Source organism: Physella acuta, unplaced genomic scaffold (genome assembly GCF_028476545.2).
Source record: "Physella acuta isolate Inbredline_101_S28 unplaced genomic scaffold, ASM2847654v3 ptg000202l, whole genome shotgun sequence".
Lineage (NCBI taxonomy): Eukaryota > Metazoa > Mollusca > Gastropoda > Physidae > Physella > Physella acuta.
This window is the reverse complement of record NW_026731721.1, coordinates 182,857-200,595: the sequence shown is the minus strand read 5'-3', so window position 1 is coordinate 200,595 and position 17,739 is coordinate 182,857. Positions and strand designations below refer to the sequence as shown.

Genomic DNA, 17,739 nt, shown 5'->3' with positions numbered 1-17,739 from the left:
CAAATGAAGTAGATTTGCAATTAGATAGGTAACACAACAGGCGAGGAAGCCATGTTCTATGCACACCACCTTTTATTCTCTATCGGAAACAGGGCACACCACCTTTTATTCTCTATCGGAAACAGGAAGCACAACATGACAAGCAAGGGACATCACTCAAACATTATAAGACTAATACAAGAAGAGTGAGTTCCCCTCAATATAAAGCTCAATATATTACAAAAGTAAATGGTACTGAGGTATAAAGTAAATGGTACTAAGGTATAAAGTAAATGGTACTAAGTTATAAAGTAAATGGTACTAAGGTATAAAGTAAATGGTACTTAAGTATAAAGTAAAATATTATTTAAGTATAAGGCTAAGGCGGTTCTGAAGTAATGTATATATTTAAAACAATGTATCAAATTAAAATAGATTCGGGCTAAAATAACCAAATTTTAATGAACATATTTTATAGTAGGTTACAAAAAATTAATTAAGGGTTCATTTCTTCGATGCATTTAGTTTCATTAAACCTTTACTCACCACCCCAACAAATACCAACACAACCGACACCCACACACCAGATACCAACACAACAGACACCCACACAACAGACACCCACACAACAGACACTCACACAACAGACACTCACACAACAGACACTCAGCAACACAACAGATAATCACCAATAGAAAAGATACTCACCCACACACATAGAAATGTTGGTTGACGATAGCTCAAGCTCAGGTGGGCAGTAGCACGTGTCAAGGCTGTTAACCTTGTAACAGTAGTGTGAGCAGCTTTGTAGCGTTTTGGTCGTACAGTTGCTATTGATCTCTGAGTGTAGTTAGACATACTCAGAGCTTATATACATACATACATACATACACACACAGACATATATATATATATATATATATATATATATATATATATATATATATATATATATATATATATATATAATCATCTAACGCCTGTTCAGTAGAACTTAAAAATCTAGTTGAATGTGTATAAGCCTACTTTCACAATCAGCCAGTAGATTCCTCTGGTAGCCTTGTCTGCATGTGCATGTGTAGCTTCCCTGTGTGTTCTGACACGTTTCTCGCTCACTGCACGCGCCAAGCTTGCACTCATCCACATCCAGCGAGCAGTCATCCCCCGACCAGCCGGCTCTACAGATGCAGGTTCCGTCCATGTTGTCACATGACTGGCTCGTGACCTGAGCGCAGGTACAGGGGTACTGGCAGGTGGGCCCGTAGGTAAAGCTCGGGCAGGCTGGGTAGAGGGATGGTTAGAGTTTATATAGACCCCTACACCATGGGATGTAGAGGGCAGGACAGTATACCTAAAAAAGACACGTTGGGCAGAAGGTTGGCTATAGTTTATATAGACCCCTAAACCATGGGATGTAGAAGGCAGGACAGTATACCTAAAACAGACAAGGAATGGACAGGGCAGGAGCTTATAGCAGCTCAGATCAGAAGAATGAAATGGCTCAGGATTGTACACGCTAAGTCGCTAAGCTTAAAAAGCGTGTGGTACGACAGACGCTTGAGTGTAACTCTCAAGGAAGGCAAGGAGAGGGTGCCTAAGGACAGGCTAAAGTCGGAGTCTTCTCGATTATCTTAGGATCGCAGGGATATCTTTGGAAGACTACAAAATACCCAGCTAGAGACAGGACAAAGTGAAAGATAATGGCTGAGGCCCAATGTTCCACACGGAGTAAAGAAGACTTAGATAGATCATGAGGACATATGTATGTAATACATCGAGAACAAATATTATGATGATAAGTTCTATACACAACAATATATCTTGAATTACGTTTTGTTTTATATTTAAATCTAGTTTTGAATGGGCAGTTGGTATACACAAAACTGAAGACTTACGGTGTATGACGTAACTTGCCCGGAACCCCTTCCTCCGCCCTCCCCCTGTTTGAAGAGTTATCTGCATTGCAACGTTCCTGGTTCTAATTTTTTCTGGAACTTTCGAGCCGCAGAACCTCCCTAGAGATTCTATGTCGGTGAAATTTCTACTGAAAAACTCTACAGCATCTACGCTACAGTTTGGACTATCAGTGAGCTGGAAATCTTTAGCCTCAATGCTTTGTGGAGAGGAGAGGAAACATTGGTTAGCAGAATTATAATTAGAAATTACAAGAGATATGACTGCATTCGTGGTTTAAACATTCTGTATTACAATCTATATTAGGACAAATATTTCTATTATGATAGTACAGCCGAGACAAGTATTTGAGTTATATGAAGTCTGTTAAGTGTTATAATGTTGCTGACCCCCCCCCCCCCCTAAAAAGACACATATTTCTATTATGTATAATGAGACGGTATTGCTGGTCCCATATTAGGATCAGGATATATTAATTTAAGTGTTATGATATCGCTAATCCCCGTTAATCTCCCGTATCAAAGTTGATCTACTGAAGTGATTTCTGTACCTCAAGGTTACAACAGTTTGAGGCTGGGCTACTGTGATGTACCAGTTACATTGTGCACCTGCCAGCGCGTAGGTCGGGAACCCATACGTCTGTATGGTGCCGCTTTGTTCAGTAACCCAGAGGTCACAGTCTAAAGAGATAGAACACAATGTTTTGAATTAAAATATTGAATACAAATGTGGCGTTTAAAAATAGAAAAAAATCTAGGCCAGTAGCTGAGGAGATGGTGGAGTTAGGGACACGAGAGATCATGTCAGTGACTGAAGATTGAGTGAGTGACACTTCCAATCTTTGTCTCACTTGGTACACATGATAACTACATGTGTCGATCACCTGGTACACACCTGTAGCACCTACACATGTCACTCACATGGTACACATCTGACACCTACATGTGTCACTGACCTAGTACACATCTGTAGCACCTACATGTGTCACTAACCTAGTACACATCTGTAGCACCTACATGTGTCACTGACCTAGTACACACGTGTCACTGACCTGGTACACATCTGTAACTCCCAGGTGTGTTGACACAGCTTTCAGTCTTGGTGCAGATGCTCGTGTTCTTGCACTCGTCAATGTCCACGGTGCAGTTGCTGCTTGACCATCCCACCCTGCACGTGCAGCGGCCGTCGGTGTTGTTGCAGTTCACGGCGTTGCTGCTGTTGCAGAGACACGGACTGGAGCAGTTGTCCAGCCCGTAGTAGAAACTTGGGCAGTCTGGAAGATCGACCAATATGAGTACAACAATTGATATTTGTTAGGTCGTAATTCACCATCCAAAAGTTGAATGTTGTGGTTTGATATTTTATAGCTTTAATTTGTGAGAAATAGCAAATATAATGTTCGTTTATGATGAGGTGAAAATTGGGAAATCGGATGTCAACATGGAGTTTTGAAGTAATTACCTCAAACACCCGCATAACATCACCTACCGTAAGCCTGTACCGTCCCATTGAACCCCTACCGTAAGCCTGTACCGTCCCATTAATCACAAGATGACCTACCGTAAGCCTGTACCGTGCCATTGAAGCCCTACCGTAAGCCTGTACTGTCCCATTGATGACCTACCGTAAGCCTGTACCGTGCCATTGATGACCTACCGTAAGCCTGTACCGTCCCATTGATGACCTACCGTAAGCCTGTACCGTCCCATTAATGACCTACCGTAAGCCTGTACCGTCCCGTTGATGACCTACCGTAAGCCTGTACCGTCCCATTGATCACAAGATGACCTACCGTAAGCCTGTACCGTCCCATTGATGACATACCGTAAGCCTGTACCGTCCCATTAATGAGCTACCGTAAGCCTGTACCGTCCCATTAATGACCTACCGTAAGCCTGTACCGTCCCATTGTTGACCTACCGTAAGCCTGTACTGTCCCATTGATCACAAGATCACCTACCGTAAGCCTGTACCGTCCCATTGATGACCTACCGTAAGCCTGTACCGTCCCATTGATGACCTACCGTAAGCCTGTACCGTGCCATTGATGACCTACCGTAAGCCTGTACCGTCCCATTGATGACCTACCGTAAGCCTGTACCGTCCTATTGAAGCCCTACCGTAAGCCTGTACCGTCCCATTGATGACCTACCGTAAGCCTGTACCGTGCCATTGATGACCTACCGTAAGCCTGTACCGTCCCATTGATGACCTACCGTAAGCCTGTACCGTCCCATTGAAGCTCTACCGTAAGCCTGTACCGTCCCATTAATCACAAGATCACCTACCGTAAGCCTGTACCGTCCCATTAATGACCTACCGTAAGCCTGTACCGTCCCATTGATGACCTACCGTAAGCCTGTACCGTCCCATTGAAGCTCTACCGTAAGCCTGTACCGTCCCATTGATCACAAGATCACCTACCGTAAGCCTGTACCGTCCCATTAATGACCTACCGTAAGCCTGTACCGTCCCATTGATGACCTACCGTAAGCCTGTACCGTCCCATTGATGACCTACCGTAAGCCTGTACCGTCCCATTGATGACCTACCGTAAGCCTGTACCGTCCCATTGAATCCCTACCGTAAGCCTGTACCGTCCCATTGATGACCTACCGTAAGCCTGTACCGTCCCATTGATGACCTACCGTAAGCCTGTACCGTCCCATTGAATCCCTACCGTAAGCCTGTACCGTCCCATTGATGACCTACCGTAAGCCTGTACCGTCCCATTTAATCCCTACCGTAAGCCTGTACCGTCCCATTGATGACCTACCGTAAGCCTGTACCGTCCCATTGATCACAAGATCACCTACCGTAAGCCTGTACCGTCCCATTGAAGCCCTACCGTAAGCCTGTACCGTCCCATTGATGACCTACCGTAAGCCTGTACCGTCCCATTGATGACCTACCGTAAGCCTGTACCGTCCCATTGATCACAAGATAACCTACCGTAAGCCTGTACCGTCCCATTGAAGCCCTACCGTAAGCCTGTACCGTCCCATTGATGACCTACCGTAAGCCTGTACCGTCCCATTGATGACCTACCGTAAGCCTGTACCGTCCCATTGAATCCCTACCGTAAGCCTGTACCGTCCCATTGATGACCTACCGTAAGCCTGTACCGTCCCATTGAATCCCTTCCCTGTAGAGCTGCCCTCTGATTGGAAGATGATGTACATAGATGGTCCGGTTGTCCTGACAACGCTGGGTATTTTGGAGCCACAGAACTTCCCGAGGAGCGGACTTCCGGCATGCTTCCCGTCATACACCTCGAGATACGACTTACAGCTGCCGTCTACGTACAAAGTTGTGGGCCTGACAGAAACATAAACATGTCAAAACAGGCTTCTCTATGTTAGTAAACACATACGGTTAACTTTTAAGTTAAATGTTAAGTTCTAAGTTAATTGATTGTTATAAATAACTTTTATTATTTTGATGTTAGATTTAATGACTTATTCAATTGTTATTCCCATGAGGTTTGAGCTCAGTAAAATATTTAAGAAAGAAATCGATGTTTTAAAAAGATAAAAACATGTTGGCTGATGTTTGACCTCAATTTAGATGTGTGTGTGTGTTGGGGGGGGGGGGGGGTGTCAGGCCTCTTGTGACGATAGTGAAAGTGGGAGGGGGAGAGAGAAGATAATAATCGTTAAACAAGTGTGACGTCAATTTTAAATGCCTCCCCCCCCCCCTTAAACCCATAGTTATCCAAATGATAACGGGTGGTCTAGTTAGACTAAAACGTGTGTTACAGTTTACTGTCGTGTTTATAAACATTTAACTTACAGGTGTGTTCAAAATTGACCATCGTGTGTTTACCTGAGTGAGATGACGTTACTTGTATTCGCTCCATTGACTAGCCAGTAGCAGAATGTATTTATAGCGTATGTGGGAAATCCCGGAGAGGTGACCAAAGATTTAGCCGGCCCAGCTGTGATGTTATTCCTGCAACCACCTTTGTAAGCTGCGAGAAAGTGTGACAGTTGGTAACGTAACACGTATATCACTACACGAACCTAACAAAAGTTGAACTTTAACCCTAATCGTAGCGCTAACATAAATTCCTGATTCTAACGCTTAACATATCGAAACGCATCTTCTGGTGGTTTGTGTTTTAAAACAGTCTCACCATTGGTCGAGTAAAACAGTCTCAGCATTGGTCGAGTAAAACAGTCTCACCATTGATATAGTAAAACAGTCTCACCATTGGTCGAGTAAAACAGTCTCACCATTGGTGATGTAAAACAGTCTCACCATTGGTGATGTAAAACAGTCTCACCATTGGTCGAGTAAAACAGTCTCACCATTAGTCGAGTAAAACAGTCTCACCATTGATCTAGTAAAACAGTCTCACCATTGGTCGAATAAAACAGTCTCACCATTGATCCAGTAAAACAGTCTCACCATTGGTCGAATAAAACAGTCTCACCATTGGTCGAGTAAAACAGTCTCACCATTAGTCGAGTAAAACAGTCTCACCATTGATCTAGTAAAACAGTCTCACCATTGGTCGAATAAAACAGTCTCACCATTGATCCAGTAAAACAGTCTCACCATTGATCCAGTAAAACAGTCTCACCATTGGTCGAATAAAACAATCTCACCATTGATCCAGTAAAACAGTCTCACCATTGGTCGAATAAAACAGTCTCACCATTGGTCGAGTAAAACAGTCTCACCATTGGTCGAGTAAAACAGTCTCACCATTTGTCCAGTAAAACAGTCTCACCATTGGTCGAGTAAAACAGTCTCACCATGAGTCCAGTAAAACAGTCTCACCATTGGTCGAATAAAACAGTCTCACCATTGGTCGAGTAAATCAGTCTCACCATTAGTCGAATAAAACAGTCTCACCATTGGTCGAGTAAAACAGTCTCACCATTAGTCGAGTAAAACAGTCTCACCATGAGTCCAGTAAAACAGTCTCACCATTGGTCGAATAAAACAGTCTCACCATTGGTCGAGTAAATCAGTCTCACCATTAGTCGAGTAAAACAGTCTCACCATTTGTCCAGTAAAACAGTCTTACCATTAGTCGAGTAAAACAGTCTCACCATTAGTCGAGTAAAACAATCTCACCATTAGTCGAGTATAACAGTCTCATTTTGGTCCCGTTAAACAGTCTCACCATTAGTCGAGTAAAACAGTCTCACCATTAGTCGAGTAAAACAGTCTTACCATTAGTCGAGTTTAACAGTCTCATATTGGTCCCGTAAAACAGTCTCACCATTAGTCGAGTAAAACAGTCTCACTATTAGTCGAGTAAAACAGTCTAACCATTAGTCGAGTATAACAGTCTCATATTGGTCCCGTAAAACAGTCTCACCATTAGTCGAGTAAAACAGTCTCACTATTGGTCGAATAAAACAGTCTCACCATTGGTCGAGTAAACAGTCTCACCATTAGTCGAGTAAAACAATCTCACCATTAGTCGAGTATAACAGTCTCATTTTGGTCCCGTAAAACAGTCTCACCATTAGTCGAGTAAAACAGTCTCACCATTAGTCGAGTAAAACAGTCTTACCATTAGTCGAGTTTAACAGTCTCATATTGGTCCCGTAAAACAGTCTCACCATTAGTCGAGTAAAACAGTCTCACTATTAGTCGAGTAAAACAGTCTAACCATTAGTCGAGTATAACAGTCTCATATTGGTCCCGTAAAACAGTCTCACCATTAGTCGAGTAAAACAGTCTCACTATTGGTCGAATAAAACAGTCTCACCATTGGTCGAGTAAACAGTCTCACCATTGGTCGAATAAAACAGTCTCACCATTAGTCGAGTAAAACAGTCTCACTATTGGTCGAATAAAACAGTCTCACCATTAGTCGAGTAAAACAGTCTCACCATTGGTCGAGTAAAACAGTCTCACCATTGGTCGAGTAAAACAGTCTCACCATTGGTGATGTAAAACAGTCTCACCACTGGTGATGTAAAACAGTCTCACCATTGGTCGAATAAAACAGTCTCACCATTGGTCGAGTAAATCAGTCTCACCATTAGTCGAGTAAAACAGTCTCACCATTGGTCGAGTAAAACAGTCTCACCATTGGTCGAGTAAAACAGTCTCACCATTGGTCGAGTAAAACAGTCTCACCATTGGTCGAGTAAAACAGTCTCACCATTGGTGATGTAAAACGGTCTCACCATTGGTGATGTAAAACAGTCTCACCATTGGTGATGTAAAACAGTCTCACCATTGGTCGAGTAAAACAGTCTCACCATTGGTCGAGTAAAACAGTCTCACCATTGGTCGAGTAAAACAGTCTCACCATTAGTCGAGTAAAACAGTCTCACCATTGGTCCAGTAAAACAATCTCACCATTAGTCGAGTAAAACAGTCTCACCATTGGTCCAGTAAAACAGTCTCACCATTAGTCGAGTAAAACAGTCTCACCATTGATCCAGTAAAACCGTCTCACCATTAGTCGAGTAAAAGTCTCACCATTGGTGATGTAAAACAGTCTCACCATTGATAGAGTAAAACAGTCTCACCATTGGTCGAGTAGCTGGCATTGACAAACCCAGCCTCGTTAAGTCCATCAGACCTGAAGGTGACGTACAGGATGTTGCTGGTGGACCTGACGATGCCCTTGTAGCCGATGTTGGCACAGAACCTCCCCAGCAGGTGGGAGGAGGCGTCACCCCCGTCATAGACATCCAGGTAGTCGCTGGAACAATCGGTGGACAGCAGGTTGTTGGGTAGGTTGGTCAACCTGCGCAGACACCCCGAGACACAGGTGAGGTAATGGAACGGCACTTTACCATGTGATACACGTAACGGCACTTTATCATGTGCTACACGTAACGGCACTTTATCATGTGATACACGTAACGGCACTTTGTCATGTGATAACGTAACGGCACTTTACCATGTGATAAAGACAAACATGAAGCAGACGTATTGTTTAGTGAATGTCCTCTCTTAATGTTGTATAAAATATCAGAAAATAGATTCACATGTGGGTAAATGTTCGGGATAGAAAACAGTTATTAAAAGTTAAAGAAATCCACTTTAAGTTACTATCTGATTATTGCTTTTTCGTGAATCGGTAGCCCATCCATAAACCTAAATATTAGAATAAACAAATCCCTTAACCCTTGAGTGTTGTTGGGGCACCAAATATATGTGTGATGTGTCTAGGGCGAAGTATCGCATGGTGACGCCCACCCCTTTCAATGCCTGAACACAGACGGTTGCCTCCATCTAGGGGGTTCACCTTGGTCATGAACACTTGACCGTTGAAGTTCAGTTTGGAACTCTTGCGCCCTGGCCGGTGACCTTAACTGGAAGGCCATACACCCAGTGATGCCGTGTTAGCATCAGTTGTTTGATTTTGGAGTTGTCTCTCCTACATGGGCTGCTGTACCCCAATCCTCATCTGCCAGGAGGGGGGGGGGGGGGGGGGGTTAAACTCGGGGCTTTTCGGTTTAGCATGAGCTTTATCGAACCGACCACACCTAATCATTAATTCATAACAACTTTAGAAATACATTTTAAGACAAGAAAATGCTCAAGTGAGGGTTTCAGCAGAAATAAAGTTTACTTGAGTGAGATCGTTTTGTTGACGGCCACGGTCACAGTCCACGAGCAAAAAGCATTTGGCCAGTAGGTGTCTGGGTAGTAAGGGGTTAATATGTTTCCAGAGGCGTTGGTGTAGGCGCTGTTACACACTGCAGACACAAGAATAAACGTAACGATTGTGTACATTTAGGCTTATGTGGTTATCGTTTATCTATTTAAGTCTAAACTAGTGTGAGAGAACTGGTTTAATAAAATTATTGTACTAACTTTTTCACTTAAGCAACGAGTTTGATAGCTATCCGTGAATGTGAGAACTAGTACCGACCTAAAGGAACACAGGTATCTGTTGATGTTTTCTGGAACCCTTTAGGACATTCGCACCGGAAGCTGCCAGGTGTGTTGACACAGATCAGACTGTTCTGGAACCCGCAGGCAAATGGGGTCAGGCACTCGTTGATGTCGAGGGTACAGCCGGCCGAGTACCACCCTGGGTAGCACCTGCACGCGGCCGTCTGGGGGTCGCACGAGCCGTAAGTCTTACGGTCACAGCCGCAGGTTCGTGAGCAGTCTTTGCCGTACGTCATGTTACTGCATGCTGGGAATATTAACAGTTCAACTTAAACTAAAGTAAAAAACCTAACAGCTAATCTAATAAAACATAGTAGACTTCTCTACGCCTGATGTGTTCAGGTTTCTGATTTTCTAGAAAGTTAAAACCTTGGCAGACGTTTCCGTTAAGTTTCATGCCGTCTGGGCAGTAGCACTCTTCTGTGTAGAAGGTCCCGTTGTTCTGAGGCACACGAGCACAAACGTGCGAGCAGTTTTTGGTGCAGTAACTACCTGCAAGGATAGATAGAAATTACGTATGTGTGCAGTATTAGTTAAATAGGCTATAAATAGGTTGCAATATTTTAAGAATGTGAAAAATAAATAGGTTGCAATATTTTAAGAATGCGAAAAAAATCTTTAAAATAAAAAAGTATTATTTTCTTGAAAACGATTCCGTAAACAAAAACTGCTAAATTTGGGTTAAGGATCACCTTCACAAGCCCCTGTAACCGAATTAACCGTCAGCCCAGGTTTACAGGTACACTCGTAACTCCCAGGTAAGTTCCGGCACTGCTTGTAATCAGCCGGACACAACTCCTGCTTGGTCGTGGTACACTCATCAACATCTTGCGAACAATTCTCGCTGCTCCAGCCGTTCTTGCACACGCAAGTTCCGTTCACGTTATTGCAATACTGGGTGTTGTTTTGTGAACATTTGCAGTTTGTAGTGCACGTTTCATGCCCATACGTGAACGGCAGGCACTCTGTTAATATGGGAACATATAAGATGGGAACATACAAGATGGGAACATATAAGATGGAAACATAAAAGATGGAAACATACAAGTAATCAACAGCGCTAGTTTATTAGACTAATTTTAGAATTTGGTTTAATTGTTAAAGATGTAGACAACTTTAAATATCAGTCAATGGAAACAATAATTAGCTGGTTTGGGGGAGTAATATGGCACGGAGTGGCCTAGCGGTAGAGAGCTAGACTGCTAACCCGTAAGTCTCCGAGGTTCGAATCCGGTTTCAAGTCAGCAGACCGGCCATGAGTCCACCCAGCTCTAATGGGTACCTAACTCACGTTAGGGAAAGTAAAGACGGCTTGGCGTAGTGCTAACCACACTATCCTTTCATATGCCGAGGTCACAGAAACAGGTGAACTCTACTTCCCTCGCCCCACTGACCGTCCGGTTTGGAAGGGGAACTTTTATTTTACAAGAGCAGAAGAGGAGACGGCAGTTCCGTGTATTGAGAATGTTCCTGTACACATTCAGGTGAAACTAAACAACTCACGATGGACATAATAGCCGCCACGAAACCCGGTGCTCTGGTAAGATTTGTCTGAGGTGAAGGTCATGAGAATCTTGCTGCCCGTGGAGCGGATGGACATGGGCCACAGCTCAGGCCAGCTTTTCTGTCCGCACATCTTCACAATCAGGGGGGAGCTAGTGCTGTCCCCGTCATAGATACTGACGTTGTCGAGACAGGATGTTGTGGTGCCATACAGCGAGAAGGTGCTGAACCTGCGCACAGGGAAGATATACCAAGAGATAAACATCAACAATGACGTACTTCCTGTTTGGCTTTATTGTGTGGTATTGCGTGGTTGGGTGGTAGAGCATATACTGCTAACCAGAAAGTCTCGAGTTCAATTCCCTGGTTCTAGTCTAGAGAACGTCTGAGTCTACCCAGCTGTGATGTGTACCTGGTTTACGTTAGGGAAAGTAAAGGCGGTTGGGCATACTGCTGACCACACTATCCTTACATGCAGTTGCCATTAGAAACAGGTGAATCTACATCACCTGCCCCATGGAACTTGAGGTCCGAAAAATGTACATAACATGTTTGTTTCTCTTTTAAACTAACATTAGTTACCAAATAGTTTTTTAAAATCATTACAATCAGGATTTCAGTAGCCCGGTGAAAACCTAGATGTCAACAAATCCAATCAAAGCAGTACTGGCGCCAGGTTATTTAGCGCCCTAGGCAAAATTTATTAAGAGCGCCCCCCTCCCCGCAACTTTTTTTCGTGCCCCCCGTATTATCAGAGGCTTAGCAGCCCTTCCTGGCGCCCGGGGACAAACTTTCGATTTGCACCCCCCCCCCTCAAACTTTCAATTTGTTTTTTCCAACCCATTTTGGCGCCCCCTACGGTTAGCGCCCTAGTTCGCCTTATAGGTAGCACCGGCCCTGAATCAAAGTAAAACCTACCTGTCGACATAGTCACGTAATACCTACCTGATGTCAACTATCTCGTTGCTAGCACTGGTGATTAGCCATGTACAATTAGCGTTGTTGGGGTAATTAGACGGGTAATTAGGAGATCTCAGCTCACCAAACTGGCCACCAAGCAGTCCCCCACACGCTACAGGAGCAGGAAAATATTTTAAAACATGTGTGAGTTGCCGTTTACAATTTTTTTTTTGTTTTAAAAGTTATAACGAGACATTGTAGTCATGTGTTAGAACGCACATGTTGTTTTTTTTTTAAATTTATAAGTTTGGATTTTGGGTTACTAAGGATCTTTATAAAAAAACATTTTTAACACCAACTTGAATTGTCAGACACTAACTAGCTGTCAACTGTCTCCATAAAATAACCATTTATTCTACCACAATTTTTCGCTTCATTTCAGTTTCATGTCTTCATATTTTCCTCACTTAGCAAACCTATCATATCAGAAGTCTGAACCCCACAATAAACCCCAAGGCTTCAAAGTGCATCATTTAATATCAGCTACTTCGTGCCGCAAAGTTTTGTACTAGTCACACATGTATTCCAAAAACCGACCATGCTTCCAATAAACAAAGAGAAATATGCAGTAGAGGTATTTTCTGAAACAGGTTTTGTTGGATTTATATTAGGGTAGTCCTTCTTTCCAAAAGACTTTGACAAAGGAACATATCATTAATGTGTTCCAATATGTTAAAATAAACTGGGTTTAAATATTTATCAAATGTATTCGGTGGTCGCTATCAAGGCCAAAAGTTTTATACAAACTTGACTCAGCATTTTTCTATGATAGCGCTTACTATCAAATTACTGAAATTTATCATTAAACTCACTTAGGATTGCTTGGAATATCACGTAAATGATAAAACAATATTAAATACAGTATAATGAAAGTTAAATAAGTTCGTATTTTATAAGAATAGTACTGGGTCATGATATCCACATGTCTGTATGTGGGTAGGTGGGTTTGTATGTGTGTGGATGGGTTTTATGTGTAGGTGGGTGTTGTGTGTGTGTTTTGTTTGTAGGTGGGTTTAGTGTGTAGGTTTGTAAGTGGGTTTTTTTTAGTGTGGTTTAGTGGTTGAATGCTGTAACTTAGTTTCGTTACATTTCTGTTGCACACAACGGTTTAATGAAAAAGGAACATGGGTTTATTTTCTCTTTAGTGTAATCCCGCTAAAATAAAGGTTCCGAACATTTATATTTTATATTAGTTTTCAGTTTTAACAATTTTAAACAAAATGTCGTAACACTCTATAAAAGGCGAAAATATTTAAATTTGCTTATAATAAAGAAGATTGTTTGTTGGCAAAATAATATGTAATGTAAAAACGATAAATATTTCCTGTTGCAATTGAGATTTCAAAGATGATGGCACAAGTTATTATAAAAACAAAAGGTTTTTAAAAGAATTCTAACTTTATAAAAAAATGAAGCTTATTTTATAATGCATCTGAGATTTAAGCAAAATCTGAAAAAAAGCTATGGGCCTACATTACATTTTATATACTAAAACATTTTGGTTTTTACTCACCACTAAAAGTCATCAGATGTGAAAAATATTTTAGCTGGATTTTATTTTCATTATTTTGGGAGTGATCCAATAAAAAAATCGAAATTATAAAAATAAAGATCAACCTCATATTATATATATATATATATATATATATATATATATATATATATATATATATATATATATATATATATATAATGTATTTCTACAGGTATATCCTCGATTACTCCTCACCTGTTTGTGCCAATACATCAACAGGTAGACCTATCCCCATCAGCAGGAGGACAGAGACACATTGTACAGATATCATTCTGTGAAGGTGGCTGGTGGCCAATTGAATGATACAACAACAGTTTTTTTAATCTATGGCGTAAAAAATAGAAAGGTACAATATTTGAACCAACTTTATGTGATTAGGATCTCATTTAAATCTCTTTGTTTTTTTTTCCATTTTGAGGGAAAATAATTTTCAAGCAGAACTGTTAATTCAACTATAGATAATTATTTCTCAAGTAAATTTTGGTTAATATTTACATTAAGACAATATTGAAGTGTATTTCGGTATTTAAGGCTTAATTTTCAAGTTAAGATAAATTAATATAATGTATTGAATTATATGTTTCTTGCCTTTGATTTTGTATAAGAAATGTTTCTTGAGTCTTCTATGAGCCTACGTTGACGTCATACATTCCCAATACAACCGTTACAGTTGCTGATCTGTGCAGGTATGCAGTAGTCTCCGAGTCGCCAAACGAGACTGAAATTAATTTTGGTCAACTGTTACACTTCCCTGGTTACTACACACACACACACACACACACACACACCACACACACATGTTCTTATACACACACGGACGCACTAAAAGAGAGAGTGAATGAAAGGGGTATGGGACGGTGTGGTATGGTGAGGTTTGTATGGATGTGGTGAGGTTTTATATTCATGCGTGGTTGCGGCTAAACAGTCGTTTAGTGATAAGTTTTAACGGGTCACTGGTTGGTTATAGCTAGGCTTAGGTCTGGCATAGAATCAGGTCACGAATTGAATAATTTATACAAACAGCGTACACATGAGTTACGGTTGCAACTAAAACGCGTCAAAGTTGCCGCGCCAAACAATGTGTGCAGACGACCCATTCACCAGACGATACAGGACAGTGAAAGGAGTTACCAGCCCTGGTTCCTGTCTATTCACCGTGACCGTTGGCAGACGGACGGTACAGGATCCAGCGGTTATACAACACGTCATAGGCTTAAGTCAGTTCTCAGAATCGGACTATTTTTAGCCACGCTTTAATTCTGAGTAGTCGTACGAGGTTATTTCCCTTGATGTCCTGCTTGCCTAAGACAAAAAAAAAAAAAACATTCTGCGATTATAAAACATATAAAATAATAGACATCAAAACTACTGGCGACTTGTTTTTCAAAAAAAAATGAAATAAAAACGAAAGGTTGTAAATTTATATTAATAATTTATTTTAAAAGGTTTTCCTAACGGCTCGCCTGTTGATGACGTTTATTAGGTCCTGAGACAATAATATGGTGTACACGCTGACGTCACTTTGGTCACCGTGTGACGTCAGTCTGACGGCCGAACATTTTCTGATAACTTATGGAATGTTCCGGTGCGGCGCGGTCGAATGGTAGATCGTTCGACTGCTAACCTGGAAGTCTCGAGTTCGGATCTGGTGGGTACCCGACATACGATAAACTATACCACATCTGCCCCAAGGAAAGTGAGGTCTACAAGGTTCACTTAATTGTCAGACATTAGTTTTACCTTGACACCTCAACGCTTAAATTTGTACAATAAAGTGTTGGAATACAGTAGTGTCGCTGTAAAGAAAGTTGTATTCCCCAGCAAAAAAAAACAAAAACAAAACTAAAATAAAATAAAATAAAGAAATGAATCAAAAGCTATCTGCTCATGACGTTCTGAACCTAGAGCCCTAAAGTTACCATTGGTCTGCTGACAAATATCAAAACCTTGTTCTAGCGGATTTCCCCTACGTCTTTTAGCCAAGACGGAAACACGTCTATGGTGGCATGTTTGGTATGCTCAGTGGTTCTAAAATATTTGTCTTAATGCTGTAGTGTTGGGAGCTAATCATAAATATTAATCATAAATATTTCAAGGAAGGCAACACTGTTTAATTTCCTATGGGTGAGGTAGAAAGCCCCTCGGTAACCGCAAAGAGACATCTTTTCAGGGAAGCATCGTCTACTCTACCACAGGGCACTGGGTTCGACACCAGGTACGGTTTTGTCATTGAATGTAATGGCCCGCTGTGTCTGTTGTGTAGGGTTCTCTTTAAAACGAATCTAGGCCCCATAGCGCTTACTAAGGAGCCACGGGCGCTCTTGATCCCCCGACTGATGCGTCTAGTGCTGTCTGACAGAAAAATCTAGAAAACCTCTGACCCCTGTACAGCAGACCCAATGAACAGATTCCAGGTGTTGATAGCCGCAGGGGAACTCTGGGTGCCAATGGCACCTTTTAATCAAATGTAGTCAATGTTCTAACGATAATGATAGTTCTACGGAATGGGCAGAGACAGCACACATCTCGATTGACTGTTAAAGTGTCTATTTGCAAAAAAAAGCGATGAGGTTTTTCAAACTTTGAGAATCCCTGCTACTAAATGTACCCTGGCCCCGCTCAAGAAGAAAAAGGTTCCTGGAACTGTTTGTAACCTTTCTGATGTTACCTAGAATGGCGCGTTACATACTAGAATGATATATGACAGCCCAGACAAACATGGGCATGAAAAGAATTAGCTATTAGCACGGTTGTGGCGTGTGATCCGACTTAGAGCTGTGTCGGTTATGTTAAAATATACGACTATTCCTTTTATATATATATATATATATATATATATATATATATATATATATATATATATATATATATATGTGTGTGTGTGTGTGCGTGCGTGCGTGCGTGCGTGTGCGGGCGTATGTGTGTGTGTGTGTGTGTAAAATTAGATATATATTCATTAATATTTATACATTTTATTTTTGATAATTTTAACTGAATACATTATATTACATTTGTTTACTGATGGTGTTGAAGTCTTTCAGATACTGAGAGTCATTGATGGCAGGTGGCAAGAAATATTCCTGAAAGCCAGTTCACTTAGATAGAACCTATTTTACTCTTAGATTAATTTAAATTGTTTATGCGCCCGTTAACCCTACTCATGACCCTACCGGTAGGCTAAGGACAGGCAGCATGGTACTGAAAACGTCCCGAATAGGCAAAGGAGGTACCTCATGGGTTATTGGCTTCTCAAGAGTTAACCAAGATTTAAAGTAGGAGCCGACTCGATTAAGCGTAGAACGCCGAAATTTTTATGTCTGCATTTATAATTTTTTGCCCCATTAAAATAAGTCCCCTATACTCATTATATGATGAAGTACTGATGTGAAAAACGATGAAAACTGTTAAAATTTCAAGTGATTTTTTTGCACAACAACAATACTTCCTCTTTAGGCCTACTCTGTATACGAGAAAGTAAAAATAAACTTAGCATTTAATTAATTTAAGAAGTATTTAAAAACATTTAATTTCTATTTTTACGGTCAAAGGGAATAAACAATGAAAATGTTAGCTGCATCGCGATGCTTTAAGAGTTGCCCCCCTTAAAACGGAAACTTTATAAATTTGGTTTAACTAAAAACGAACAAACAAAAAATTAGAAGAAGAAAAAATTGCTTTTGTTTATTTTTGCAAATTTTCAAGAACAAATTTTATATTTTAAAATAATATAATATTGTTATGGGAATGAGTTTGAGCCCAATTGCAATTTTACTGTTTATTTCTTGGTTACGTCCCTTTGACCATAAAAATAACTATTTTGTCATATTTCTTTAATTTTCCAAATATTACTTGAAACAGCTACTAATTTACTAAAGAACAATATTGGGTGAGGTGTCGTCGTGGTAGAGTCGGTAAAGCTCATGGTTGCTAAACCGAAAAGTCTCGAGTTCGAACCCTCGGGCAGATGAGGC

The 17,739-nt window shown here is 41.1% G+C and overlaps 1 protein-coding gene across 1 annotated transcript; it reads right to left on the bottom strand.

Annotated features, from left to right (window-relative positions):
- Nucleotides 1-2,388: 2,388 nt before the first annotated feature.
- Nucleotides 2,389-11,539, bottom strand: LOC131937189 (bone morphogenetic protein 1-like). The gene is made up of 9 exons (XM_059294402.1): nt 11,275-11,539; nt 10,464-10,736; nt 10,141-10,263; nt 9,749-10,018; nt 9,446-9,572; nt 8,369-8,614; nt 5,006-5,211; nt 2,945-3,166; nt 2,389-2,573 (listed from the first exon to the last, which is right to left on the bottom strand). The coding sequence occupies exons 1-9, from the start codon at nt 11,537-11,539 to the stop codon at nt 2,389-2,391; spliced, it is 1,917 nt and encodes a 638-aa protein (XP_059150385.1).
- Between the last annotated feature and the right edge of the window lie 6,200 nt (nt 11,540-17,739).

What these genes read in the sequence shown, in the direction of transcription:
- LOC131937189 (XM_059294402.1), bottom strand. Translation starts at nt 11,539, where the DNA reads ATGTTTATCTCTTGGTATATCTTCCCTGTGCGCAGGTTCAGCACCTTC. An exon ending in ACTGTTTTACTCTATCAATG is followed by an intron (nt 5,212 to 8,368) that starts GTGAGACTGTTT and finishes TGTTTCTGTCAG; the next exon opens with GCCCACAACTTTGTACGTAG. An exon ending in TGGGACGGTACAGGCTTACG is followed by an intron (nt 3,167 to 5,005) that starts GTAGGTCATCAA and finishes TCGATCTTCCAG; the next exon opens with ACTGCCCAAGTTTCTACTAC.